The sequence below is a fragment of the Loxodonta africana genome, chromosome 1 (genome assembly GCF_030014295.1).
Source record: "Loxodonta africana isolate mLoxAfr1 chromosome 1, mLoxAfr1.hap2, whole genome shotgun sequence".
Lineage (NCBI taxonomy): Eukaryota > Metazoa > Chordata > Mammalia > Proboscidea > Elephantidae > Loxodonta > Loxodonta africana.
The window spans coordinates 13,820,692-13,847,308 of NC_087342.1; the positions used below are offsets into that span (position 1 = coordinate 13,820,692).

Genomic DNA, 26,617 nt, shown 5'->3' on the forward strand with positions numbered 1-26,617 from the left:
CAGTGGCGGGGTGGCGGGGGGGACGGACAGAGGGGGGCTTGCTCTGTTGGTTGTCTCCATCCTCTTAGCAGCCCCTGGGGTGAGCAGTCTAGCATGGCCAGGCTACACAGCTGTTGGCTCCCCAGCTAAAATCTGCTGTCTCGGCCCGTCTCAGAATTGCTGATGGAAGCAAATCTTGTAGGAAGTTATGCTGAATCTAGAACTGAGATCACCCTGCCTGCCTCCCTGTCCCAGCAGTAAAGGCAGATACTAGCTGGCTGTTTTCAGTTTCCTGTTGGGGAAGCTCCCCATGTGTCTGTCCTTCTGGTGTGAGTCGAGAGCGCAGCCGGCTCCTAGAAGAGGACAGAGTGTAGGAGCCCTGGTGGCTCAGTGGTTAAGCACTCGGCTGCTAACCAAAAGTTGGCAGTTCAAATCCACCAGCCACTCCACGGGAGAAAGATGTGGCAGTCTGCTTCCATAAGGATTTACAGCCTTAGAAACCCTCTGGGGCAGTTCTACTCTGTCCTGTAGGGTTGCAATGAACTGGAATCGACTTGACAGCAATGGGTTTTTTTAGGTTTATGAAGTGTGTGTGTGTGCACATATGCACACCCTTTCATAAATTCTATAAGCTATCCAAAAACAATGTGTACCGGGTAGATTGGAATTGTTTATTAAGCCTTTTCTTTTTAAGAACCCTGGTTGCAAAATAGAAATATTTTTTGCCAGTGTTCTTTTTTGCAGTCTCAGTTGATTAGCAATCCATTGTAGCAGCTGATGCTTGCAGGGTCCCCCAATACAGCCTCAGCCTTCCTTGAACTGGAAAGGTCTCCCTCATCTTCCTGACCCCACATCATCTGTCAGGCATAGAGTAAGGGTTTAGTGAACAGGGGCATGAACAAATGAAGTCGTTCCAGGGCTGAACTAGAGAATGAGAACTAGAAATCAGCTGGCGGCTTTTGTTTTCCCTGTCAATTGCTGTTATGAACAACTATCACTGAACACCAGCCTGCTCTGTGCAGAGTCCTGTTGACGGGGGGCCTGGGTTCAAACTTACAACTGGAAGTGTCTGAGCTCCTATTGGTGGGTGTCTGCCTGTTAGGGTCCCTGCATCCTCTGACGCGGTGTCTGCCAACTCCCCAGTCGTGCAAGTCGTGTGTGGCTTCGCATGTGTGTGTGTGCATGCGTGTGCAGGTTTATTTCTGCTTGACCAGCAGAGTGCGAGGGATCAGGGCAAAAGCTAGAGGTTAAGCTTTGTGATGAACTGCATGTTAAAGTTCTCGTCAGACGAGAATGGCTCTGCATTAAGTCATCTTCTCTCCACACAGGCTTTCTTGGCTGTCTGGGTCGTTAGCCTGGGAAGGATGGAGTGCACATGGTTAAATGGGGATATGGAGCCCAGATGGGTGGGCTGAGAGTAGTATCCCTGGCTTTATATCTCACCCTGGATTGCTCCAGAGAACCCTCAGGTGATCGGGAAACCACTCTCATGGTGTTTGAGGGACCTGGAGGAAAAGGCAGATGTCAGGAGGACAGAGACAGGCAGTGCTGTCCCCATTTCCTAAGAGAGAAGAGGCAAATTCTAGAATCACAGGGTATTTCAGGTAGAGAACAGGTTTAGAATAGACCACTTTGGAGACTTAGAAAAATAAATTGGAATCTGTCCTCACGGTAGAACGTCGACTCTACTAAGAAGGATTGCCGGACAAGCACCATGTGTGTCTCGGGGCTGGATTATTAGCTTGAGGAATTAGCTCGTCTTTCTCGCATCAGGACATTTGACAGAGTTGGGTCCTCTGAGAGCATCTGCTTGGTGCTTTGGGACTTTGAATCTGGCCTGGGTCCGCTTAGTTGATGTGTTTGTTTTTTTAATCAGCAACTTTGTTGAGGCTGCAAAAAGCAAGGCATACTTTCAAACGTGCAAGCGTTCGAGTTGGAGAAATATTTAGCTAGCTAAGATATTGAATAATTACAATAAGATTTTAAAAGATCCCAGCAGACTGAAATAGTGGGCCTCTAATTAAAAAGCAGAATTTCTTTTTGTGACCTCTTGTTAATTGTAAAAGTAATGCATGTCCGGTTTGTAAATGGATAATACAGGGAAGCGTAGAGAAGAAAATCAAAAGCATTTGTTATACCGACTCCCAGAGAGAACCATGGTGTTACTTCCGTACACATAATAGGTGCTCCACCAGTGTTGGTTTCTCTCCTGGTCCTACTTTGAAAGGCCAGGAAGAGAACGGTCTTCAGCTTTCCTCCAAACCTGTGCCTCCCCACTGGGCGCTCCCCCGCCACACCCGTGGGTCCCAGAGGCAAGTCACATGGTTCTCTACCTGGAACATGTTTGCAATGCCTGGGGCGCTCCCTCCTGGGCTCTTGGAAGACAGACACACGTGCGCCTGGTTGTTGAATATCATCAAACACGTGGTGCTTAGCCTACCTTGAGACCTCCATTGGCTCCCTGCTTCTTTACCCCGTTCCCAGCTTTCTTGCCCCTTAATTCCCACCTCAGACTCTTCCATCACCTTATCGTCGTCTTTCCCTCTCTGTCCCAGCCAGAGTCCTTTAGAAGCTCTACACAAGGGGTGAGGCAGAGATTTTTTTTTATTTACATTTTTCCCCTGTGTTCCAATAAAGCTTTATTTATAAAAGCAGGTGGCAGGCAGTTACCGGTTTACGGAGAACCTGTGCAGAAAGTACAGAGTTCCCACACGCCCGTTCTCCCCTGCATACTGTCTTCCCTATTAGTAACATTGCATTGGTGTAGTACATTTATTACAATTGATAAATCAATATTTTTTTGTGTGTCGGTACCCTAAGTGAAAGTTTACAAATCAAGTCAGTCTTTCATACAAAAATTTATATGCACCTTGCTGTGTACTCCTAGTTGCTCTCCCCCTAATGAGACAGCACACTCCTTCTCTGCACCCTGTATTCTTGTGTCCATTCAGTCAGCTCCTGTCCCCCTCTGTCTTCTCATCTTCCCTCCAGACAGGAGCTACCCACATAGTCTCATGTGTCTGCTTGAGCCAAGAAGCTCACCCCTCACCAGTATCATTTTCTATCTCGTAATCCAGTCCAATCCCTGTCTGAAGAGTTGGCTTTGGGAATGGTTCCAGTCTTGGGCTAACAGAGGGTCTGGGGACCATTACATCCAGGGTCCTTCTAGTCTCAGTCAGACCATTAAGTCTGGTCTTTTTATGGGAATTTGAGGTCTGCATCTCACTGTTCTATTGTTCCATCAGGGATTCTCTGTTGTGATCCCTGTCAGGGCAGTCATCGGTTGTTGCTGGGCACCATTTAGTTCTTCTGGTCTCAGGCTGATGTAGCATCTAGTTTTGTGGCCCTTTCCGTCTCCTGGGCTCTTAATTACCTTGTGTCTTTGGTGTTCTTCATTCTCCTTTGCTCCAGGTGCGTTGAGACCAATTGGTGCATCTTAGATGGCCGCTTGTTAGCATTGAAGACCCCAGACACCACTCTCCAAAGTGGGATGCAGAATGTGATAAAGCCAATATTAATATATTATTATTAACTAAAGGCCGTAGTTTACATTAGGGTTCACTTTTTGTGTTGTAGAGTCCTGTGGGTTTTGGCAAATGTGTAGTGTTACATTTCCCCCATTACGGCATCATATAGAGTGGTTTTGCCATCCTAAAGACCCCTGTGCTTCCCCTGTCCATCTCTCCCCCTGAAACTCTGGCAACCACTAATCTTTTCACTGTCTACAGTTTTGCCTTGTCCAGAGTGCCATATCGTGGGAATCATACAGAGTGTAGCTTTTTCACACTGTCTTCTTTTACTTGGAGCCCTGGTGGCTCAGTGATTAAGAGCTCAGGCTGCTGACCAAAAGGTCGGCAGTTCAAATCCACCAGCTGCTCCTTGGAAACCCTATGGGGCAGTTCTCCTCTGTCCTATAGCGTCGCTGTGCGTCAGAATCAAGTCAATGGTAATGGGTTTGGTCTTTCACTTAGAAATATATATCTAAGATTGTTTCATGTCTTTTTGTAATTTGACACCTCATTTCTTTTTATCACTGAATAGCACTCCATTGTATGGATGTACCGCAGTTTGTTTATCCATTCACCTGTTAACGGACATCTTGGTTGCTTCCAGTTTGGGGCAATTATGAATAAAACTGCTATAATTTTTTTTTTTTTTTAAGCATTCGTGTGCAGGTTTGATGTAGACTTGCATTCTCACCTCACTTGAGTAAATACCTAGGAGGGCGATTGCTGATGAGCTGAGCTTCAGCAGCTCCTACCACTGTTGTTCAGACTCATTGGACACATGAATACAGGTCAGGTCACAGCGCTCGGCCCTCACCCGTGTTGGCTTCTGTACTGCACCCAACACACCGCAAGTGCAGGGTGGAGCTGAGATTGACGGCCAGGCTTGTCCCAGTCCCTGTCCTCCAGGGAGGGTGGTCTGTGTGTGTGTGGGCTGTGAGCGCGCCTGTTGGTGTATACATGGTGCAGTGTGTGATGGAGAGCCTGGGCCCGTGGCCCTAGAGCCGGCAGCCTCTCTTCCACTCACCACCTTACTCCTCGTTCGTCATCAGGGCTTCATGCCTGTCCGCCATCTGGTCCTCAGTGTGGGGTCTAGCGAGGGTGTGGGAGTCCTCAGCACCGGGCCCAGTTCTCTGTCCGCAAAGGGCATGTCAGCAGGACCCAGCTTCTGCCAGTCCGTGGCATTTTCATCATCTTCCCTTGTTGGTGTTTGTCTTGCTGTGATAGCATCCACACACCGCCTCCCTGTCTTCATAACTCCAGCTCTGCACAGGCAGACGAAGGCCACGGGTCTGCCGTAATGCCACCTGAGTGGGGTGGTAAAGTAAGAAGGTGGGGCCCCCGGGGACGGGGACCTGAGGAGGAGCTTGACTCACTGAGACGGTCGTTTCTCTGCTGGGTCCATCCCCACACACCAGTACTATGGGGGCTCGCAGGAGCCGCAGCTGCTCTGCCCTCTCCGCCCCTACCACGCCTGCCCCCCATCCTCAGCAACAGGCCTGGAACGAGGTAATTTCACCGCAACTTGCCCCCAGCAGGTGCATGATGCAGGCCACTTTGTCTTCTAGCAGCTGGGCCATCTCCGGATTCTGTGGCAGGTCCCTGTCAGATTCTAGATTTTCTGCATTGGTCCCTTTTTTAAGCCTTTTGCTATATTTTTGTCTTGTTCTCAAAGTAATACATGAGCTTTGTAGAAAATCTAGAAAGAACAGAGAAATATAAAACCAAAACCAAACCAAACCCACTGCCGTCGAGTCAATTCCGACTCATAGTGACCCTATAGGACAGAGTAGAGCTGCCCCATAGAGTTTCCAAGGAGCGCCTGGCAGATTTGAACTGCCGGCCTCTTGGTTAGGAGCCGTAGCACTTAACCACTATGCCACCAGGGTTTCCGAGAAATATAAAGCATCCAGAAATACAGCTATCTATAATCCCGTTACCCAGAGTCAACTACTTTTCACTTTTTGGCATTAGCCTTACTAGCCCTTTTTCTTTCATTTTTTTCTATTTGTGTTTAAATTTAATGTTTTGAATTAACATACAGTTAAACTGACTCTTTTGGATGCCTGTCTAGCTTTGTATAACCATCCTACCATAAAACTCCTTCATGCCGTCTCTTATTTTCTAATTGAACAAATAATTTCAGAATAATATTAACAATATTCTTGCTACAGGCAGTGAAAGGCTCCAGGGACACGTATGGGTGTAGAGCAAACAATGAACGTTCCCTGGTTCCACACCGAACCCTGTCCTCAGAGTTAACCCCTGCTAATGGTTCAGTGACAAGCCTTGGTGGTATAGTGGTTAAGAGCTCAGCTGCGAACCAAAAGGTTGGCAGTTTGAATCCACTAGCCGCTCTTTGGAAACCCTGTGGGGCAGTTCTGCTCTGTCCTACAGGGTCCCTATAGTAGGAATTGACTCAACAGCAGTGGGTTTGATTTTTTTTTTTTTTGGTTAATAGTTGAGCGTGTACTCTTCTCCTTCTTCTGTACATCTACCTAAATAATAGCTTGTTTTTGTACATAAATGGGATCATTCCCTGTTCATTTTTCTGGGACTTGCTTTTTTTCAGTTATCAGTAGGTCTAGAAGATGTTTTCATGTAGAAGTAGATGTTGGCATATAAATCTAGCTCAGGCTTTTTAACCACTGCATTGTGTTTTGTAATTTTGTTATGCCGTGAATGTTAAATCACTCTTCTGTCGATAGACATTTGTTTCCAGTTTTTCACCATTCAAGCAATGTAGTGAACATTTGTTAACGTACATATTTGGAAACGTGTCTGAATATCTGTGATTAATCCCTAAAAATGAGGTTGCTAAGGCTTGGGTTAAGTGCACTTGAACTTTGATGGGTTGTTCTTTGCTGTTGAGTCGGCTCTGACTCGTGGTGACCCCACGTACAACAGAACAAAGTGTTGCCTGGTCCTCTACCACCTTAATGATTGTTTGTATGCTCAAGGCCATTGTTGGGGCCACTGTGCATTTTGAGTGCCTTCCAACTTAGGAGGCTCATCTTCTAGCACTACGTTGGGCAATATCCTGTTGTTATACATAGGGTTTTCTTTGGCTAATCTTTGGAAGTAGATCACCAGGCCTTTTTTCCTAGTCTGTCTTTGTCTAGAAGCTCCACTGAAACCTGCCCACCGTGGGTGACCCTGCTAGTATTTGAATACTGGTGGCATAGCTTCCAGCATCATATAGACACACAAGCTACCACAGTACAACAAACTGGCAGATGGGTCGCGGTGAACTTTGATAGCTGCTGCAGATTGCCCGTTAGCAGTGTACAACAGACCCCTGTGACCTTGCCAACCTTGGATATTATCAACATTTTACAGTTCTGCTAGACTGAGCAGAGCGTGACGTGTTTGCAGCTCCCTGACCTGTCATGAAATTGAACATCCATTCATGGAATAATCAGCCTTTCATTTCTCTCCTGTGAACCATGTATTTGTACCTTTTGCCCATTTTTCTACAGGGTTTGTATTTTTTTCTTCTCGATCTAGAATTCTGTACATTATGGATGTTAATCTTGATCTACGTTACAAATCTTCTCTTGCTTGCTTTACCTTTGCTAATAAACCCTGTTGCCATTGAGGTGACTCCCACTCATTGTGACCCTATAGGACAGAGTAGAACTGCCCCATAGGGTTTCCAAGGAGCGGCTGGTAGATTCGAACTGCCGTCCTTTTCGTTAGTAGCTGAGCTCTTAACTACTGCACCACCAGGGCCCCTGCCCCTACTTTACAGATGAAGAAGGGGAGGAACCAAGATGTCAAGAAACTTGCCAAAGGTTGTGTAGCCAAAAAAAGTAGAGCCAGGATTAAAGTGCAACAGTCCAGTTCTGCAGGTCACACCCTAACTATGGAGCCATTCTCAGATCTGCCTGTTTTCATCCTGCCCTCTGGGATTCATGGGTTGCTTAGGAAACCTATCCCAAGGATATCAAAATGGTGCCTGATATTTTCCTGTACCTTTTTTTTTTTTTTTCATTTAGTTCTTTAATTCATCTGGATTTTTTCATTTGTTTGGTGTGCCAGTGGGAGGAAGGGATTTGAATTTTATTTCTTTGAGTCTTTTTTTTTCCTACCTTTTTTCCTTTAACATTATCTTGCAGGTATTTTCTTATGTTATTAAAAGTGCTTTGTAAAGGCTTTTTGTGGTCACATAATGTTGAATTGTATGATGGTGCCATAAATTACTTAACCAGCTCCATCATGTTGAAGGTTTATGTTGTTTACCATATTTCCCCACGGTAAATCATGCTGCAGCGAACACTTTTATGCATAAATATTGGCCACATGTCAGATTCTTTCCTTAGGCTAGAAGCCTGGAAATAAAATTTTAAAAGCTGGTTATATACACTATATATTGACATAAAGGACCAGACATCTCTGTCTTTGCACAAGAAAGGGCTGTGTGCTGGATAGGGGCACCCATCAGTGTGTGAGTGTCTCCATGACAGCTCTCGTCTGTATAAAAAAACGAGCCAGTTGCCATCGAGTTGATTCCCACTCATGGTGACCCCATGTGTGCAGAGTAGAACTGCACTCCGCAGGGTTTTCAAGGCTGTGACCTTTTGGAAGTAGATCGCCAGGCCTTTCTTTCAGTGTACCTCTGGGTGGGTCCAAACCTTTTGTTTAGTAGTCCAGCCCTTTTACATCACCCGGGGACTCTTTGGTGTGTGTAACTCATTGCCATTGAGTCGATTCTGACTCATAGCCACCCTATAGGACAGAGTAGAACTGCCCCATAGGGTTTCCAAGGAGCGGCTGGTGGATTTGAACTGCCGACCCTTTGATTAGCAGCCAAACACTTAACCGTTGCACCACCAGGGTCCCAGAAAAGCACCCATAGCCAGCCTACAGAAAAGCAGAAGTCTAATTGAATGTAATGGGAGAAAGATGTGGCAGTCTGCTTTTGTAAAAATTATAGCCTTGGAAACCCTATGGGGCAGTTCTACTCTGTCCTGTAGGGTCACTGTGAGTCGAAATCAACTCAACGGCAGTGGTTTTGGTTTTGGATAATTGAATGTAATGGAGCCCAGAGGAATCCGAGGGCTTGGGGTCAATGGGAGACCAGCATTCCCACAGCCAGAAGAGAGTATGATGGAGGAGCTGATGTACAGGCTGGGCTCCAGGTCGTGAAAATAAGCGTAAGTGCACTTACACAGATGATAAAAACCCCAACAAGGAAATTTGCCTATAAAACTTAATGGCCTATCAAATCACAATCAGGACTCTAAAACCCAGCTCCCTGGCATCCTGCTTCCCATGCAGAGCCCTCCACCTCAGGCTATCCTGCAGCCCCATGGGAGGCCAGGCCCACAATGGTGGGCTGCAGTCAAGACGGGCACCGTCCACCACCCACGGCTTCCCAGCACAGACGGGGCCCAAGGACGGAGACATTCATGCAGCCAGACCTTTTCTTCCCCTCGGGCTGGCAGGTTTCCTCATCATAAACACTGTTTACAGAAGCTTATTGTTTAGCCTCAGAGTCTTGCTCACGGGCCAGAGGGAATTGATGCTAGACTTGAAAACATTAATGATACCAAGAGAGCTCTAGGGTATGTATGGGAAACTTTAGAACAGGAGGGATAGAGCTGTTGGAGATTTTTGAAGAAGTTTCCCAGACATAGGAAAGAACAGGGAAGGGTATAAATGGCGGGGGAGGGGGAACACCGGTACAGTCACTGGCTTGGCTGCTGGTTATACAAAATAGGGGTGTTTAGTCCAATTAGCAACTATTTGTGTAAGACATGATCCTTGCCTGTAAAGAATTTAGTCCAGTGGTATCTTGTGTGCTGGCGTAAACCTACACAATACAGCCATGAGGTTAATTCATTCAGAGAGCCTCTGGAGCACCATCCTAGGTACCAGGGATATGTGGTGAGCAAGACAACTAAGGCCCTACCCTTGTGCAACTTACATTCCAGCTGGGGGGACAGGTGCAGAACAAGTAAGCAGATTACTTCTGCTAGTTTGAGTACAAGTAAGAGAATAAAACAGGTTACTGGAAGAGAGCATGACTGATGAGGGTCTTTGGGTTAGGTGGCTAGGGAAGGTCTCTGTAGATGTGAAATCTGAGCTGAAGCTTGAATGATGTAAAGGGGTGAGCCACACAAAGCTCTGGGAGAAGCACGTGTTCCAGGCAGAGGCAATAGCACGTTCAAGGACTCTGCAGTAGGAATGAACTTGGTGGGATAGGAGAACAGAGAGGGCCAGTGGCTGCAGTGTAGAGGACAGGAGATTGTGTGGGTTTTGTGACCATGGTAAGGAGCTTGGATTTTAACCAACCTGTGATGGGAAGCCATTGGAAAGTTTCAAGTCGGGGAATTTGATCTGATTTATGTTTTGAAAAGATTGTCCTGGCTGCTCCTAAATATCAGGAGACAGCAATATAACAGTCACAAGGCAACACAAAATTAACTGCCATAGAAATATATTGTGATGGTGAAGGTCGTGTGTCACCTTGGCAGGGCTGTGATTCTCAGTGGTTTGGCAGTTTGTAATGATGTAGTCTTCCTCCATGATGTGATCTGTTGTGATCAGCCAATCAGTTGTAAGGGGAGTTTCTTCAGGGGTGTGGCCTGCATCCAATATATATATATATATGGACGTTCTGGCAAAGCTCACTTGCTTGCTCTGGATCCTGCACCTGGCTCATTGTCATCTGATCTCTGGTTCTTGGGACTGGAGCCAGCTGCCTATCATATTGCCTCCAGACCTTGGGATTTGTTAGCCTCTGCAGCCTCTGAGCCAGCAGCTGTTTTCTTTCCTACTGATCTTGGGTTCATCAGCTTCCGCAGCCTGTGAGCCAGCAGTCTGCTGTCTCACCTGCTGATCTTGGATTCGTCAGCCTCTGTAGCCTGCAAGCTAGCGGCCTGCTGTCTGACCTGCCAGTCTTGGATTCATCAGCCCCTGCAGCTATGTGAGTCAGGAGAAAACTCGAGCCTAAGACATATATGAATAAGTATTTTGTGATTAGAAGAGAAATCAATCTTTCAATGGGAACTGGAGTGAACTGGGAAGACTCAGGTCAGGGACTGGAACTTGGGTGGGATCGTGGAAGTTTGACTACAGGTGGGTGCTCTATGAGGAGGGGCCTTGTCGATCAGGGCAGGGAGGGTATAATGGCCAGGGGTAGATATTAGGGGACTATCTTAAGCTGGGTTCTCTAGAAAAGCAAAACCAGTAAAGCATATAAATATATATAGAGAGAGATTTATATTAAGGAAGCAGCGCCCAAGATTGTAGAGGTTAAAACGTCCCGAGTCTGTGAATCAGGATAGAGAGAGGCCTTTCCCAGTTCACAGAGCCGCAGAAGCTTGTGAACCCAAGATCAACAGGTTGGACAGCAGAGCTCCCGCTCGCAGGCTGTGAAGGTCGAGGAATCCCAAGGTCGGCAGGCAAGACCACAAAGTTGCTCCTGATTCACGTACCTGCAGGCGCTGGCGAACCCGAGATCAGTAGGTCGGGGAGCAGGACTCTTGCTCACAGGCTGTGAAGATTGACGAATCCCAAGATGGGCAGGTAAGCTGCTAGCTCAAGTCCCAAGAACCGGACGTCAGACGAGAGGCAGCTGCTGGATCCAGAACAAGCCAACAACCTTGGCAAGGCAAGCAGGAAGGAAGTAGGCAGTAGAAGGTGGAGAAATGAAGGCTGAAGGGGTGGTGAACTGCCACAGGCCCCGTCCCCAGTGGTACCACTCAGCAGACTCCATCATGGGGGCAATCACATATCAGATTTCCACAGGGAAGCGATCACAACATTATACAGCTGCCAAAACACTGAGAATCATGGCCCAGCTAAGTTGACACACAATCTTAACCACCACAAGGACAGAAAAACTTGATGGGAAAGGTGGGCTTGTGTGAACACTGTGGCAGGAGCTCCAGGCCAGAAGATCCACCTTCTAATCCCATCTCTGTGTTCACGGAGGCCCTGGGGTCCTGGATTGGTCACTTCATCTCCCAGAGCCACAATTTCCGGGTCTGTAAAATGGACCTAGTGAGTTCTGTTGTGTGTGTCTTGCAGGGATGCTGATGTACAGGTTGTGCACACCCAGTGCAGATGTCAGCACTTTTATTATTTGGGAGGGTACTGAAGATGAGGCTGGACGTTCAGGAGAGAAAGCCTGAGGGCCCGCTAAAGAACCTGGATGTTTTCCTGGCAGACACTCCACTGCTGGTCCCACATCCATGGCAGACATCAGGGGTTCATGGTCCTTCTTCCCAGTAAGCCAGTTCTCAGTCTCAGAACCTACCTCTCGCCCACCACTGACAGGAGCTGGCAGGTAATATGGAACCTGTTTGCCTCCGGAGGGGCAGTGGCCTCAAAGGGCCAGAACCTGATAAAAGTTTTAGGGAAAACCTCTCTACCAGTGCACGGTGAATTCTTTCATCTTCAGAGATCTCGCCACATTGGGACATTTTGGAAAGAAATAGCAATTTTCCATAAATGGCAATGGTTTTTCTTTGTCTTCCACCTCCACCCCTGCTCCAGCCCCACTGTTCTCCCTGACCACATGCTGTGACAGCAGCTGGCCTGACAGCACTGTTCTGTTGTGCTAGGGGAAAGGATGGTCAGGAAATATCTCCCATGGCCTGCCCAGGTGTCTCCATTGTGCACTGCTGGGCTGAGCGGGCCTATCTTGGGGCAGTTGACAGGTGAGGGCTTTGTAGGGACCACCCACTCCTCTTCAGGCCCACTCAACTCTTGGGTGACAGATCTACCACCAGCAGGAGTGCCTCCAAGCTCCCTTTTCTCAAAGTCTCTTCATGCAGGGTGGGCTTTCTTACTCCACCCCAGTCAGGGGGACGTCAACTTGGGAACGGGAGAAGGGGGTGGTCATCGGGGGCAGGGTGCAAGGAGCTGTCAACCTAGGGGGGTGTTCCTTTAAGAGTTATAGAACTTTTTTGTCCTGCCAGGAAACCCCAAAGATTAACTCCTTTTTATTTTAGTAAGAATCCTTCTCCCCCAAAAGGTCTCAGTATATTTCATGTTATGTCAGAGCCTTTTCCAGAATATTCCATTTGTTTTTGGTATGTGGATCGGAGTAGAAGGGTACTGACTCTGGATACCCGTTGGGACAACTCTCCCCTGTCTTGGCCTCTTAACCGGGGGTCTGTGAACCTGGGCGTCTGGGATCCCCCTGGAGTAGATCTGGGGTATGTATACATCAGTACAGGAAAGGGGAGGAGAAGCTTTCAGTAAGTTCTCAAGAGTGTCAGTGACCCCGGAAATGTCCAGAATCCTGCCCTGAGCTGACCAAGAGCAGCTCCCCTGTCTCCTCACGAATTCTCGTTCCTCTTCTTTCTGTTGCTGGGCAGCTGCTGCTTGGCAAAGAGATGCCACCTTGGCATCCTGAGCTGGATTGCAAGCTGCTTCTTTTTCACACAGGTTCACGGAAGTAGAAAAGGCACTTCCATGCCTGACAGACTTCAGGTACATTCTGTTAAATAGGCTTTTGTGGCCAGTCCTGGGAATCTATATGTAATCTGTGGGGAAAATACATTTTCAGTTCCAAACAACCAACTTACCAAAACAAAAAACCCTTTGGTAACCCGATGGTTTAGAAAGTGACAGATGGGTTATAACAGTGCTGAGCGTGTGTTTCTGGAAAATAATGTTCTTGTATTTCGAAATAACGATGACCTCTATATCTCTACAGTCCGCAGGGGGCCCTGAGTGGGCTCCCATCAGACCAGGAAACCTCTGAAGTCATGTGTAACACTGTGCGTTGTTTTGGAAGAAGGGCTTATACTTTAATTATGACTTCAAAGACGTCTGACTCCAGGGGGGTTAAGAACTTTGCTGTGGAGACTGGGGCCAGGCAGAGCCAGGCTGCTCTCTCCTAGCCTGGTTGTCGGGAAGGGGCAGCCCCAGGTGGGGCCGGGAGCTTAGCGGTTCCAGGTCAGTCTCTAGAAACCCTTACTTGGGGTGATGTGCCCTCCTCAGGCCTTGGCAGCAGAATGCCACCTTCCTGAATGGGAGCCCAGATGGGCCTTCCTCTGTGGCTGCCCTCCCCATCCTTGCTGTGGGTTCTGTTCCTGGTCTCTTATCAATTTGCCATCCTTTCACTTGCTTCCTCCGGGAAGTCTTCTCAAACCCCTGATGCCCTAGTTGTTTTCCACTTATTATTTAGTTAGGTTTGCTCTTTTCACTGTTGACCAATAAATATTTACTGTTGTTAGGTGCCATCACGTTGGTCCCAACTCACAGCGACCCTATGTACAATAGAACAAAATAGTGTCCAGTCCGGTGCCGTCCTCACGGTCGTTGCTGTGTTGAGCCTATTGTTGCAGACACTGTGTCAGTCCATTTCCTTGAGGGTCTTTCTCTTTTTTACTGACCCTGTACTTTACCAAACATCATGTCCTTCTTCAGGGACTGATCCCTCCTGAAAACATGTCCAAAGTAAATGAGGCGAAGTCCCACCATCCTCGCATCTAAGGAGCATCCTAGCTGTACTTCTTCCAAGATAGATTTGCTCATAGTATATTCAGTATTCTTCAATACACACTACTGTTTATCTCTTATGTGGCAGTCTCTTTTGCTTCACGTGGAGGTGCGAGGTAGAAAACTCCCCAGGCTCTGCCTTTAGGCATTCGTAGTCTGGCACGTGCTGTGATGAGTGCTGTGACAGGTGAACAGTGTGCAGCAAGGACAGAGGGATGGGGCCACCAGCTGTCCCAAGGACAGTGCCCTCTCTGTGGTTCATCTCTCAAAGGCATCATGTGTGCCCATGGTCCTGTCAGTCTTTAGGCTGGAAGATGCCAGGGGCTGAGACCTTTTCTCACCATTCTGCGTTGTAACCCAGCAGGAGTAGGAGCGCCTGGTGTAGCAGGTGCTGCAGCCTGCCTGATTGATTTTTCTAGAAGCCTCCATGCTCAGCAGTTTCTCCTGCCCATTCAGCATCGTGGAGCCTCTGAGTTGAGGGCCAGAGGCGTCCCACTTCCTTGGGTCTGTTTCAGAAGAATCAGCATTCTGGTACAGCTAAGAATTGTGGCCTCTCCCTGGCTGGATTCCATCTGTGTGAGTTTCCTTGACCGAGTCATCTCATGACCCCTCTCCCCCACAACTGCCTTGTGCAGAGGGGGGATTTGGCAACACTGGCCTGGACACGCTGTCATCAGTTAGGCCCTGATGGTTGTATATTTGACATTTTCTGTTATCAGTGAGTGGGAGGGTAGCAGCTCTGGGACCCCTTGTTCCCTGGGAAAGACAAGGTGAGAGTGGACTGAGGAACCAGGGACAGGCAGGAATGGAATGGAGAGATATGTTCATGTCTCGGGGCCACCTGGAGCTGAGCTCTGTAGGAACAACGCTGGAGGAGATAGGGACCTTTCGTCCCATCCAAGTGCTCAGACGGAGGCAGGGAAGCCACTTTTAGGGCTCAGATGGCTTCTGGAGTGGGTGGGAGGTCTCTTCTGATAATGCCAGTATATGACTGTCTTCTTTCTTTTCTCTAACAATCAGTGGTAGAATTGAGGGGTACTCAGACTTGCAGGGAAACTGCTCCCACACTTTATCACCCTCCCCAAGAAGACCTAGTCAGTCCGGTCCATCGTTGCTCAGCTGGCTCACGCGTGGCCTCCAAGCCAGGCTCACCTGTAGAGCCGTCTCCAGCCGAGCACCTGCAGTTCTCACTTCACAGCCCGTAGAACATCAGAAGTTGGGACATGCTCTTTTTATTAAAGTGAAAACAGTTTTCACATCTTCTGATGACATCTACACAAAGTGCTGTTTTTCTTTTCAATATATAAACTATAATATTTGGGGTAGCTTACTGCATTCACGTCATTGTAAGAAAAGAGCAGAGCCATGTCTACCCAAGGACACTGCCATTCGTTTGGAAATGACAAGTCCCGTGCCTGTTATATCATGTCCTCTCTCACTTAGAAGCCACTGGAACTTACTTCCCCACACCTCCCATAACTGTCGCTTCCATGAATTCTTTTTCCCAGTTCAAAGCCCCAGACGGACTCCCTTGTGTCCTGAAAAAATGATAATGGTGGTAGCGGCTACGTTATTGTTCATCTACTCAGCACAGGCTGGGTAACACAGACCGTGGCCTCCAGCCAGGTTGCTTAGGTTTTCATCCCCGCTCTGTGACATGTGGCTGTGTATGCACCATTGGGCAAGTCAGTCACCCTTTCTGTGCCTCAGTTTTCTCATCTATAAAATGGGGAGTTCCTACTTTGTAGGACTGGTGTGGGGCTGTTTAGACAGTGCTTGGCACACCGGGCTTTGTGCATGTTGCCAGTATTGTTTACATACGTTGTTTCATCTTTGCCTCTTGCCCTCCCACCGCCAGTGGATTAGGTACCAGATTCCTTTGCTCGGCTCTGGTGCTCCTCATTTTCTGCCAAACACCCCGGTGTATAGGAGTGGGGCCAAGCTGTAGTACAGAGGAGGCTGGTGGGTACCACTGGAGCTCCCGTGCTATGGGGATGACTTCTTGATTTCTTCCCACAGGGTGTGGACACTGTAAGAAAATGAAGCCGGAGTTCGAGAATGCAGCGGAAGTCCTCCATGGAGAAGCAGACGTACGCTTCCTTTCCTTACCCACCTCCCAGCCCCGTTTTTATTAAGCAATCAGTGATACGTGGAATCATTGAAACAACTTTGCCCCGCGAGCCCTGCAGCAGCTCCTCCAGTCCCTGGAGGTCTGTGGTGCTTGTGTGTCCACTTGGTCAGATGGGTAGATCCCAACTAGGGACAGAAAGCAGCAGGAAAGCTACAGGGCCACATCCTTATTCCCGTCCAGATGGCCTCTACCAGGACACAGCTCTGGAGTTCGGCCCCATGATATGCCCTTTTTTCTAGGACCGTGACTGTTGGGAACAGGCCCCAGGGTACCCCACATGGTTGGTGGGGCAGATTTAAAAGCCTTATCTCAGCCCCTAGATGAGCAATGATGGGCATGGCAATGCTCATCGATTCCCTGATACATGAACTGGGGGGACCAGCTGCCACCTCAGTCACATTCCTACGGGTCCAGGGCAGGTGTGGGGGCTGGCGTCTGGGCGTCTCTGTTCTCCAGCACTGCGTCTGAGGCTGTAATGCATGGTTGGCCTTTCCCCCATCCCAGAGCTCTGGTGTCCTTGCAGCTGTCGATGCCACCGTCAACAAGGCCCTGGCAGAAAGATTCCATATCTCCGAGTTTCCTACACTGAAGTATTTTAAGAATGGAGAAAAATATGCAGTGCCCGTGCTCAGAACAAAGAAGAATTTTATTGAATGGATGCAAAAGTAAGTCTCACTGTCTCAAGAGCACATCTCGACTGCTGGCTGGCAGCCACTGGGGACACCAGGGGGAGAGGAAGTACACCTTCTGGTCCATGGTTCTTGGCTCAGGGCCTACAGAAACAGAGACAGATTTGGTTCCCAAAATCCTAATGCCATTTCTGCTATGCTGGTACCATGTCCTAACCCAGCATGTCCTCTGGTGTCCTGGTACCATGTTCTAACCCAGCAGGTCCCCTGCTGTGCTAGTATCATGTCCTAACCCAGCATGTCCTCTGGTGTCCTGGTACCATGTCCTAACCTAGCAGGCCCTCTGATGTGCTGGTACTGTGTCCTAACCTAGCAGGCCCTCTGGTGTCCTGGTACCATGTTCTAACCCAGCAGGTCCCCTGCTGTGCTAGTATCATGTCCTAACCCAGCATGTCCTCTGGTGTCCTGGTACCAAGTCCTAACCCAGCAGGTCCCCTGCCGTGCTAGTACCGTGTCCTAACCCAGCAGGTCAATGATGAGGTCCCGTAAACTCCTGTAAGCCATGTGTTTCTTTTCTCTGGAGGACCCCGTTTCCTAATCTCCCTCAGCCTCAAGTTTCATCATCTGCATTTTATTCCATCCCTTTTGAAAACATGAAGGAAACAGACAGCTCTTCAAGCCCAGAACTGGACTCATTGCTCCCCAGATTTTCCGGTGGCTGACTGGGTCTTCCACGGTGGCGACAGTGCAGGCTGCAGAGTCTAGGCATTGAGAATAAAGCCTGTGAGTCCAGAAGCCCTGAGTGGGGCCCTCTCCTCACTCTGGTACTTTGGAGCCTACAGTTCTTAGCATTTCCCTTCCTGTGAGGAGAGTTGAAGCCCTGGTGGCACAGTGATTAAAGCGCTTAGCTGCTAACCAAAAAGTTGGCTGTTTGAAACTACCAGCTGCTCCTTGGGAGAAAGATATGACAGTCTGCTTCCATAAAGATTACAGCCTTGGGGACCTTATTGTCTTAGTCATCTAGTGCTGCCATAACAGAAATACCACAGATGAAGGGCTTTAACGAAGAGAAATTTATTTTCTCACAGTCTAGTAGGTTACAAGTCCAAATTCAGGGTGTCAGCTCCAAGGGAAGGCTTTCTCTGTCGGCTCTGGAGGAAGGTCCTTGTCCTCAATCTTCCCCTGGTCAAGGAGCTTCTCGGGCGCAGGGACCCCATGTCCAAAGGACATGCTCTGCTCCTGGTGCTGCTTTCTTGGTGGTATGAGGTCCCCAACTCTGCTTGCTTCCGTTCCCTTTTATCTCTTGAGAGATAAAAGGTGGTGCAGGCCACCCCCTAGGGAAAATCCTTTTACAATGGACCAGGGATGTGGCCTGAGCAAGGTGTTACATCCCACCCTAATCCTCTTTAACCACAGGCAGAGATTATGATTTATAATACAAAGGAAAATCACAAAATGGAAGACAACCCCACATGACCTAACCAAGTTGACACATATTTTTGGGGGACACGATTCAATCCATTACACTTATGGGGCAGTTCTACTCTGTCCTAGGGTCTCTGTGAGTCAGAAATGACTGACGGCAACAGGTATGAGGAGAGTAACCGGGCCCATTGCACAGGTGCCCTGGGAAACGGAGAAAGCCCAGGCTGTGTGCTTAAGCAGCAGAAATTATCAGGGTGCAGCTGAGCTGCTTCCTTCCTGCCCACCTTCCCCTCCCCGCACCACACACACACACACACACACACACACACACACACATACAGATGTGCACACTCCCCCATAACTTGAATATTCAGGGCTATTTCCTCATTTTAGCACCAGGGCAATATAAAGTAAAAGAAGACATGTCCCAGCCTTTGCAGAAGTCCCTGGCACATGGCGTAATGATGCCTGTGTGGGCCAGGACTTGAGTCACAAATTAATGCAAGACCCACGCAAAACAGGGCCGTCTAGACTGAGGTACTTAGTTGGGACGTTGGTCCTCAGACTTGGATATACGTGAGCATGGCCAGGTGAGAGGTGCTTATTTAAGATGCAGATTCCAGGGCTCCTGCCTCTGAAGCCTTGATTCAGGGGGGTCTGAATGGCCCTCATCCATGGTGTTTTGAGAAACACCTGCTTATAGGACGAGAGCAAAGTTCCCACTGGGCTCAGGAGAGGCCTCTGGCAAGAGGTGAGTGAGACAATAAGGGGCTATTCTCAGTTTCTCTCACTTTGTCCTGCTTGTCCCACGGGGGAGGATTCTGCGAGTAGCCAGGCCTTTGTCTCAGGACCAGAGAGGGGTGGTGATTCACCTCCGAGAGGGATGGGACGCTCCTTCATCCCTCATTCTTTTGGAGTCTGAAGTAGGTTGCATCCTCACACCTACCTGTTCAGCCTCACTCTGGTGCCAGGGCTGGTTCACTGGGAGGAACTGAGCAGGGCTGACCGGGGGCTAGACAAGGTCCGGTGGTTGGGTTTGTGGCTGGAGAGCAGAGGGAATTGGGAGTGTCAAGCACTGCTCATCAGTGCTCCAGAGACCACCTGGCCATAAATCGTGAGTGCAGGGGTCTCTGCCCTTCCTGTGCATGGCTGCTGCTGTTGAGAGGCTGAACAGCACTAGAGTTATGAGCTCGGAGTTTGGAGTCTGAGAGGCCTGCACTCGCGTCATAACCTCGAGCCATTTACTTAATACCGCTAAGCCTCAGTTTCCCATCTGTAAAATGGAGACGATAATACTTTTCTCATAGACTTATCTAGACAATTAGGCAATATGTGAGAAGCGCTTAGCACAGGTCATGGTGTAGAGATACTCAAAGAAGGGAAGCTATTTTTAATATTGATTCTACTCGTCATCTGGGCCTTTCACTGAAACCAGCAATGCAAGCAAGCAGCCTTGCAGATCGCTTCTATATATGTCGCCCCATTTCATTCTTAGGTGCTAATGAAGACAGCTTTTTATTCTCATTTCATCGATGAGGAAACTTAGGCTCAGAGAGGTTAAGGGCCTTGTGCAGAGACAAGTAGTGGCTCTTCCAGCATTTGAAAGGAATCCTTCCATTTCCCCTTTGGAGCATGAGCAGCAGACTCCTGAGACAGGGAGTTGAGTCTTGCTACCCAGAAGCAGGACGAGCAGACGGCAGTGGTTGAGGCTGAGGTGTTTCCGGCATGTACACAGGTGGCTGAGCTGTGGGCGACTGAGATGTGCCCCCGCCAGCAGGCTAGCCTGGGGAGGCAGGATTCGGGGGTGGGGGTGGGGCAGAAAGGTCAGTAGATGGTGTCAACCATGGATCCAGGGCTTAATGACAGGGGCCAGAGGGGACAAAGAAAAGAGAAGAAGACAGGATGGCTGGGAGGGTCCCATCCTGGTCACAGGAGCAGTTGTGCTGTTAGCTAAAATAAAGAAGTTCGGTTGGAAAGCTGATGGGGGGCTTGGGGCTAGGGGTATGTTCTAAGTCATACTGGGTTAAAGGCGACAGTGGGACCTCCAGGTGGAAATACCTGAAGAACACCTGGAAGTAGGGACATGGGTAAGAGGTCTGGCTGTAGCCATGCACACCCATGGGGATCATTTAAGCCATGCAGATGGATGAGATCATTAGAGGGTTCAGTGGCTGGAGACAGAGCTGGGAAAAGAGAGAGCTCCATCAGAAAGGTGCAGGGAAAGATGGGATGCTGTAGGGGCTCGGCAGAGGGTGCTTTCAAAAGGTGAGGGTATCGGGTGGCCCCCTGCTGCACTTGATTAGAACCAGCTGGGGCAGGGGGAGGCCGAGGTCGCACTGGGAGCTGACCACTCCCCAGAGACACTTCTTGGAGAAAGGAAAGAGAGAAAGAAGTTAGGTTGTAGAGAGGGCAGCAAGGGCACGCCAAGGCTTCTAAAAGACCCTGGAGATCTGTACTTGTGTGAGGCAGAGTTGGGGGGATCCAGTAGACAGGAAGACACTGAAAAATCACCCAAGTGTTCTGGACACTTGTCATTTATTAGAGCATATAGGTGCTCAGTAAACATTAGGTGCTTTACATGCACCGTCTCTGACCTTCATAGGGATCCCAGGAAGTAGTTACCATTGTCCTCACTTAACAGAAAGAGAATGGAGGCTCAGGGGGGTTTAGTAACTTACATAAGGTCACAGAGCTGATAAGTAACCTGGATTCGCACCCAGGCTTACCTCACTCCTTGGCTCGTGCTCCCTTCACCAGACGAAGGCCCAGGAGCAGAAGATAATGGAGAGTCCTTTAGGGCACCAGAGGAGGCGGGAGGGTGGGGAGGAGCCCCGAACATGGAGAAGGACCTACCTTTGGCAAGAAGGACGTGATGGGGGTAGAAAGGCTGCCCTGCCCTGAAGTGTATCTTCCACATCTTCACAAAAGGGCTCCTTAATAGGCCAGAGGGACTCAGAACATCTTTTCTGATGGTGCAGATTTGTTCATGTTTTAACCAGGTTTTAAGATGAATTTTTAAGACCAACCAATTGATTTCTTTGTGAGTGTGTCCCCGGGGGGGTGGGGCGTACAGGTGGGTATGCTTACAGCCCAGGGGCCTTTCCTCATGACTGTTTCCCCTCCACCCCTGGCTTCCTGCAGCCCCGAGGCTCCCCCACCCCCAGAGCCCACCTGGGAAGAGCAGCAGACGAGTGTGTTGCATCTGGTCGGGGACAACTTCCGGGAGACCCTGAAGAAGAAGAAGCACACCTTGGTCATGTTCTATGCGCCTTGTAAGTAGCTTGGAAGTGCTCATCGAGGGAAGAGCCAGAGGGGTCGGCCAGACTGAACCCAGAATCCCCTGCGGCGCCAGGCAGCCACCACTTCAGTCACAGAACCTGCAGGTTCTTTGGATCCTCTCTGCTGGGAGCGAGACTCCGCCGATACCTTTCTAGGCTTGAGAGGTCCTTAAACGCCTAGAGTCTCCCTTTGTCGGTCCTCTCAGGAGAGGAGGAAATTACTCTCCCTCATTTTCGGGAAGGCTTTGTCCATCTCCTCAGGTCCTTGGGTTCTTCGGGCTGCCTCGCGCCCACCAGGCCACTTCCTTCCCTCCCCTCAGCTTCTTCCCTCTCCTCAAGGCACAGCCTTCCCTTCAGAACTGCAGATCTGAGGGGCTGGGAATCTGCTGATGCCCAGACTTCCACTGTCCCCCATCATGCCCACCCCAGCCCCCTCTCCCTGACCTTCCCAAGTGGCCCTGAAGCCACTGCGTTTGAAGCTGTGGTGAAAGCAGAGTCCCGTTCTCTCGGGGCGCCGGGTGCGGTTCTCTCTCGGGGCGCCGGGTGCGGTTCTCTCTCGGGGCGCCGGGTGCGGTTCTCTCTCGGGGCGCCGGGTGCGGTTCTCTCTCGGGGCGCCGGGTGCGGTTCTCTCTCGGGGCGCCGGGTGCGGTTCTCTCTCGGGGCGCCGGGTGCGGTTCTCTCTCGGGGCGCCGGGTGCGGTTCTCTCTCGGGGCGCCGGGTGCGGTTCTCTCTCGGGGCGCCGGGTGCGGTTCTCTCTCGGGGCGCCGGGTGCGGTTCTCTCTCGGGGCGCCGGCGTGGTTCTCTCTCGGGGCGCCGGTGCGGTTCTCTCTCCGGGCGCCGGTGCGGTTCTCATTTTAATCAAAGCTTAAGTTGAGGAAGTAAAAGGGCTGCTAACACTGGTGTTTGTGACCTCGGGTTTTTGTGTATTCCCGTTTTGAAGTTGTTAATTGATACTTAAAAGGCAAGGTTCTTCGAATTTCCCATTCTTCCCGTTGCCCTCCTCTCTCTCCCCCAGGTTACAGCTCAGCTTAATGGAGTGAGGATAATAAAAGCTGTGTCTACAGAGGGGCCAGGCGGCTCAATCTCGTCATAAACCCACTGAGTTGTAGACAGCCCTCCTGTTTGCTCCCCTCCTGCCCACACTTTCCGAGTGTCAGTAATCTGTAGTGTCTCTTCTGGAGTCACCATCGGGAGGGGCTACCTGCTGGGCCCCCCTCAGTGCCACCGACTGACTCGTCCCTCGGGCAGCTGACACATTTATCACGCCAGCCTCCAGTCCCGCTCTTTTTGCCTTTTCTTCTTGGGTGGTACTTGTTCCCTCTCATTTCCTCCCAGAGTCTCTCACTGCCCACCTCTGTCCTTAGGGTATCCCCTTGAAAACTGAGTAGATTCTAAGAAGCTAAAATTTGCCTCTGGGCAGAGTAGGGGTAGAGGCCTGAGACTCCGAGATAGTGTGACTTGCCCAAGGTCTTTTGGCCAGGTAGTGGCCGTGCCCTTCCTCCAGCCTGGGGTGACATTATCTCTTTTTGTCACAGGCATGATTCAGAGATGGAATTTTCTCAGCAGCAACTGAGAATCTGGTTATCAAACTACGGAGTCCTTCACTAGCCACTGGGTAGACTTCAGACATCCAGCCTAAGTGCTTTCCCCCAGAAATGCCCCTCTCTGCCTCTAGAAATCTAGGAAGAGCCCTCAGACCACTGAGCCGGAGCCATGGCATCCCCTCAGCTTCTCTTTGTCTGATTCCTAGCTGAGGGACCTTCATGATAGACACGAAGGCCCCTCCTGGCTGTAGGGCAGACAGGCTCCCAAACCCCCAGGGAGTGTGGAATGGGCATTCCTACCATGTGGAGGTGCTAATTTGGGGGAAAAGTTGTTAGTAACGAAATGTACTCCCAACCCTGAAACCTTCTCCATGAAAAAATAGAAGAGGAGGAAAAGTCTGGTAATGCTTACTATCAGAATGATGTATCACAGGCAATCTGCATAAAAGATTGCAAAGACAGAAAGAAATGTTAACCGTTATGTAGGTGGTGGTGGTTGTGTGCTGTGGAGTCAATTCCAACTCATAGAGACCCATTAGGACAGGGTAGAACTGTCCCATAGGATTTCCAAGGAGCAGCTGGTGGATTTGAACTGCTGACCTTTTTGGTTACGTTCATGTTGTGAAGATAAAAAAATCGTTAATTTTTCTAATCCTTCTGGCCCGGAGATAGGGCTAGGCCATCTGAGTTTATGCTGGTTTCCTTCCTGGAAAAACATGAAGGTATAGGAGAATTGGCGCCCTCGTGGTGCAGTGGTTAAGAGCTTAGCTGCTAACCAAAAGGTCGGCAGTTCGAGTCCACCAGCTGCTCCTTGGAAAACCTGTGGGGCAGTTCTACTCTGTCCTATAGGGTTCCTGTGAGTGGAAATCAACTCAGTGAAAATGGGTTTGGTTTTTTGGTTTACAGGAGGATTACCCGAAGTCACCTTTACATACTTTTTAGAAAGACAATTTACAATTACAAGTTATCTAGAGGGAAACCCTGGTGGCCTAGTGGTTAAGTGCTGCAGCTGCTAACTAAAGGGTCGACAGTTCGAATCCGCCAGGCGCTCCTTGGAAACTCTGTGGGGTAGTTCTACTCTATCCTGTAGGGTCACTATGAGTCGGAATCGGCTCCACGGCACTGGGTTTGGTTTTTTTTGGTTAGGGTAAAATCTAGATATAGCAGTGGAGGAGGGGCGCAGCTCCTTCCCCGTTTTCAAAGGAGGCATTTACTCGTTTATTTTCCGTTTGTACTTGTCCTTACACTAGCAGCCTTCCTTTCTCCCTTCAGCACATAACAGCTCTGTGTTGGCGATCTCCTGGGCCCAGGGATGCTAGGGAAGGAGCCACAACCCTGCCAGGCCTGACAGGACTCAGTCATCCATTCAGGGCAGTGGCACTGGGCAGCTCAGCTTCCAGCAGAGGGCTTGGTCCCTGGAGTCTCCCATCTCCCTTGCTGCACTTTTCTGCCCCAGTCCTGCCCCAGCACTCCAGAGGACACAACCTCTTCACCAGTGGGCTAGAAGGAGGGAGGGACTATCCAAGGACAAAGGAATCCATCTTTTAATTTCTTTCAGTGATGAGAAGAATATATGCTTAAATACTCTAGATACTACAGAAAGGTCAGTGAGTAAAGCCAAATACCTGATGAAGGTATAGGGTAAAAGGCAAAAGCAAAATCCCAGCCTTACCTCCTCCCTGCACCCTACTTCCTGCTTCCTCACATTCCTCTCCCCCCAATATCCCTCCAACCTTCCCGCACTTCCTGTCTCCCCATAGCCCACCTCCCCTCTCCAGCCTACCTCCCCTCTCCGCCCCTCCTCCCCAGCTTCTGCACAGTTCTTCTCTCCTCTTGGACGCCTCCCTCTGCTCTGAGTGGTCTGTCATGGTTACTGCCCCTTAGACCAGCTTGGCTGAGCCTCCAGAATTGGAATTTTTCATCCTACCCTCAGTCTTTATTCCTCTCTCCCAGCTCTGGGAGGCTCCTTTGGTTTCCCGCTGCCCAGAGGTGGGGCCTGTTTTTAAGAAGACCTGCCCCTCCTGGCCCACCTGACACCTCTGGGAAACATCTTCACGGCCTCTCTGAAACAGCCTCTCTTCCCGTTCTTCATCTCCCGTGTTCTTCCTTTTGGGTAATGAGAAAGTTGGGTGCAACCGAAAGCCCTTAATCTGAGACCTGCATATTCTGAATTGACGGTAACAGGAATCTGCACTAGGCTGACAGTTACTCTTATACTGTCAATAAGCCAGGAGGTTAAAAAGGAAAAACTAGGAATGAAAGCAGATTTGGGGGAGGGGGTCGCTTATTTTTCAAGCAGCCTGATGTGATCAGTGGACTTCCAGGTGCCGTTCACAAGAGGCCCGCACCTGCGTGTTATCAGCCAGCCTGTACGCCTTTGACATACCTTGGTAACCAGAGGTCGTGCTTTTTAAATATTTTGAAAATGATATGACTTCATTCCTTTATAGTATGAGATTTTTATGAATTTGAGTGATTCCTCTGATTGGTCAAATTTTGCAAAGAGCAACTTGTAATTGACATTTTAGGCAATGAAGAACATCACTTCCCCGGTCTCTGCAGTGAGTTAGGATATGCGGGGCACTTTGTCTCATTTAGTTCTGACATAAGAACAAAAATGAATTGTGTCTGAGTCCGGTAACAGCCTAGCTCTCTTCTCCTTTTGCATCAGATGCTGGGAACAGCCCTCTCCCCGCCCCCGATGCCAGGTCCGGCCTATCTCAGGAACCGGCTCAAGTGCTAAACTCAGATGAGAGCTGTAGCTCAGGTTTAATTTGGCTTCACAGAACCCTGTGAAATGTCGCTCATAGTTATTGGAAGAGGAGAGAAAGCAGATGAGCAGAGCCATTCCTAGTTCCCACCAGTGTCATCGCTGCCGAGCCTGCTCGAAGTGGCCTGCTGTGCCCAGCCACAGCCGTGTGTCAGGAAGCGGTGGGCCGGAGCCAGCTTTCCCCACGGGGCATTTGGCCTCTCCCACCCGTGTTTTCTTTTACCAAAGTTAATTACCACAGTCAGGGAAAGCCTTCTCTCGGAGCAGTTCTGTTCTCTTGGCAGTTTTGTTCAGCAGTTGAAAGAGGAGGCGGGTTACGATGTGCTCAGGCTGAAGGGCAGCAAGGACCAAGGAAGGGAGGCAGGGCAGAGCAGCCTGTGGCTTTCCAGGGGTTCTCCTCAGTGGGTGTCCACCAGGGCACCCTGTGACAGGAGGAGAGAGTAGCCTGAGAACAGTTCCCTGCCCTGTGTTGAGAGGCTTCGGTCAGAACTGGAGAAGGCTCAGGTGATGCACAGAGCAAGATGGCAGGGAGGGGCACCCACCACTGTGGTACCAGGGCTTCTGCAGTGACGGCCCTCGTCCATCTGACCAGCCTCTGCCCTGGGCCAGGAAACTGACTCCCAGTAAGCCTGTCTTCATCTTGGCCTGGCCCCATTGGGTCTCTGGTTCCTGGATTTGTGGCTCAGGTTGATTGTAGAGTGAAGGGCAGAAGGACAGCATGAGGACACGGGAGCTGGTCTGGCTGCTCACCCTGTGGGCTGGGGTGGCTAGGAGTGTGGAAGTCGGCAGCAAACATGAGCAGTGGAAGCTCAGGAGGGGGATTACCCTGGCCTCCCACCCTTCCCCAGGCCAACTTTCTCTTCATGGTGAAATGGAGAGAATTGCCATTGTCTC

At 49.7% G+C, this 26,617-nt stretch overlaps 1 protein-coding gene across 2 annotated transcripts in view; it reads left to right on the plus strand.

The window, feature by feature from the left end:
• The window catches only part of PDIA5 (protein disulfide isomerase family A member 5), a 122,334-nt gene that overhangs the window by 84,830 nt on the left and 10,887 nt on the right, over positions 1-26,617 (plus strand). For both annotated transcript variants that reach the window (XM_064291196.1, XM_064291146.1), the window contains exons 12-14: positions 15,966-16,036; positions 16,582-16,742; positions 21,273-21,403. In XM_064291196.1, the coding sequence (XP_064147266.1) occupies positions 15,966-16,036; positions 16,582-16,742; positions 21,273-21,403 (363 nt within the window). The remainder of the gene's footprint in view (positions 1-15,965; positions 16,037-16,581; positions 16,743-21,272; positions 21,404-26,617) is intronic.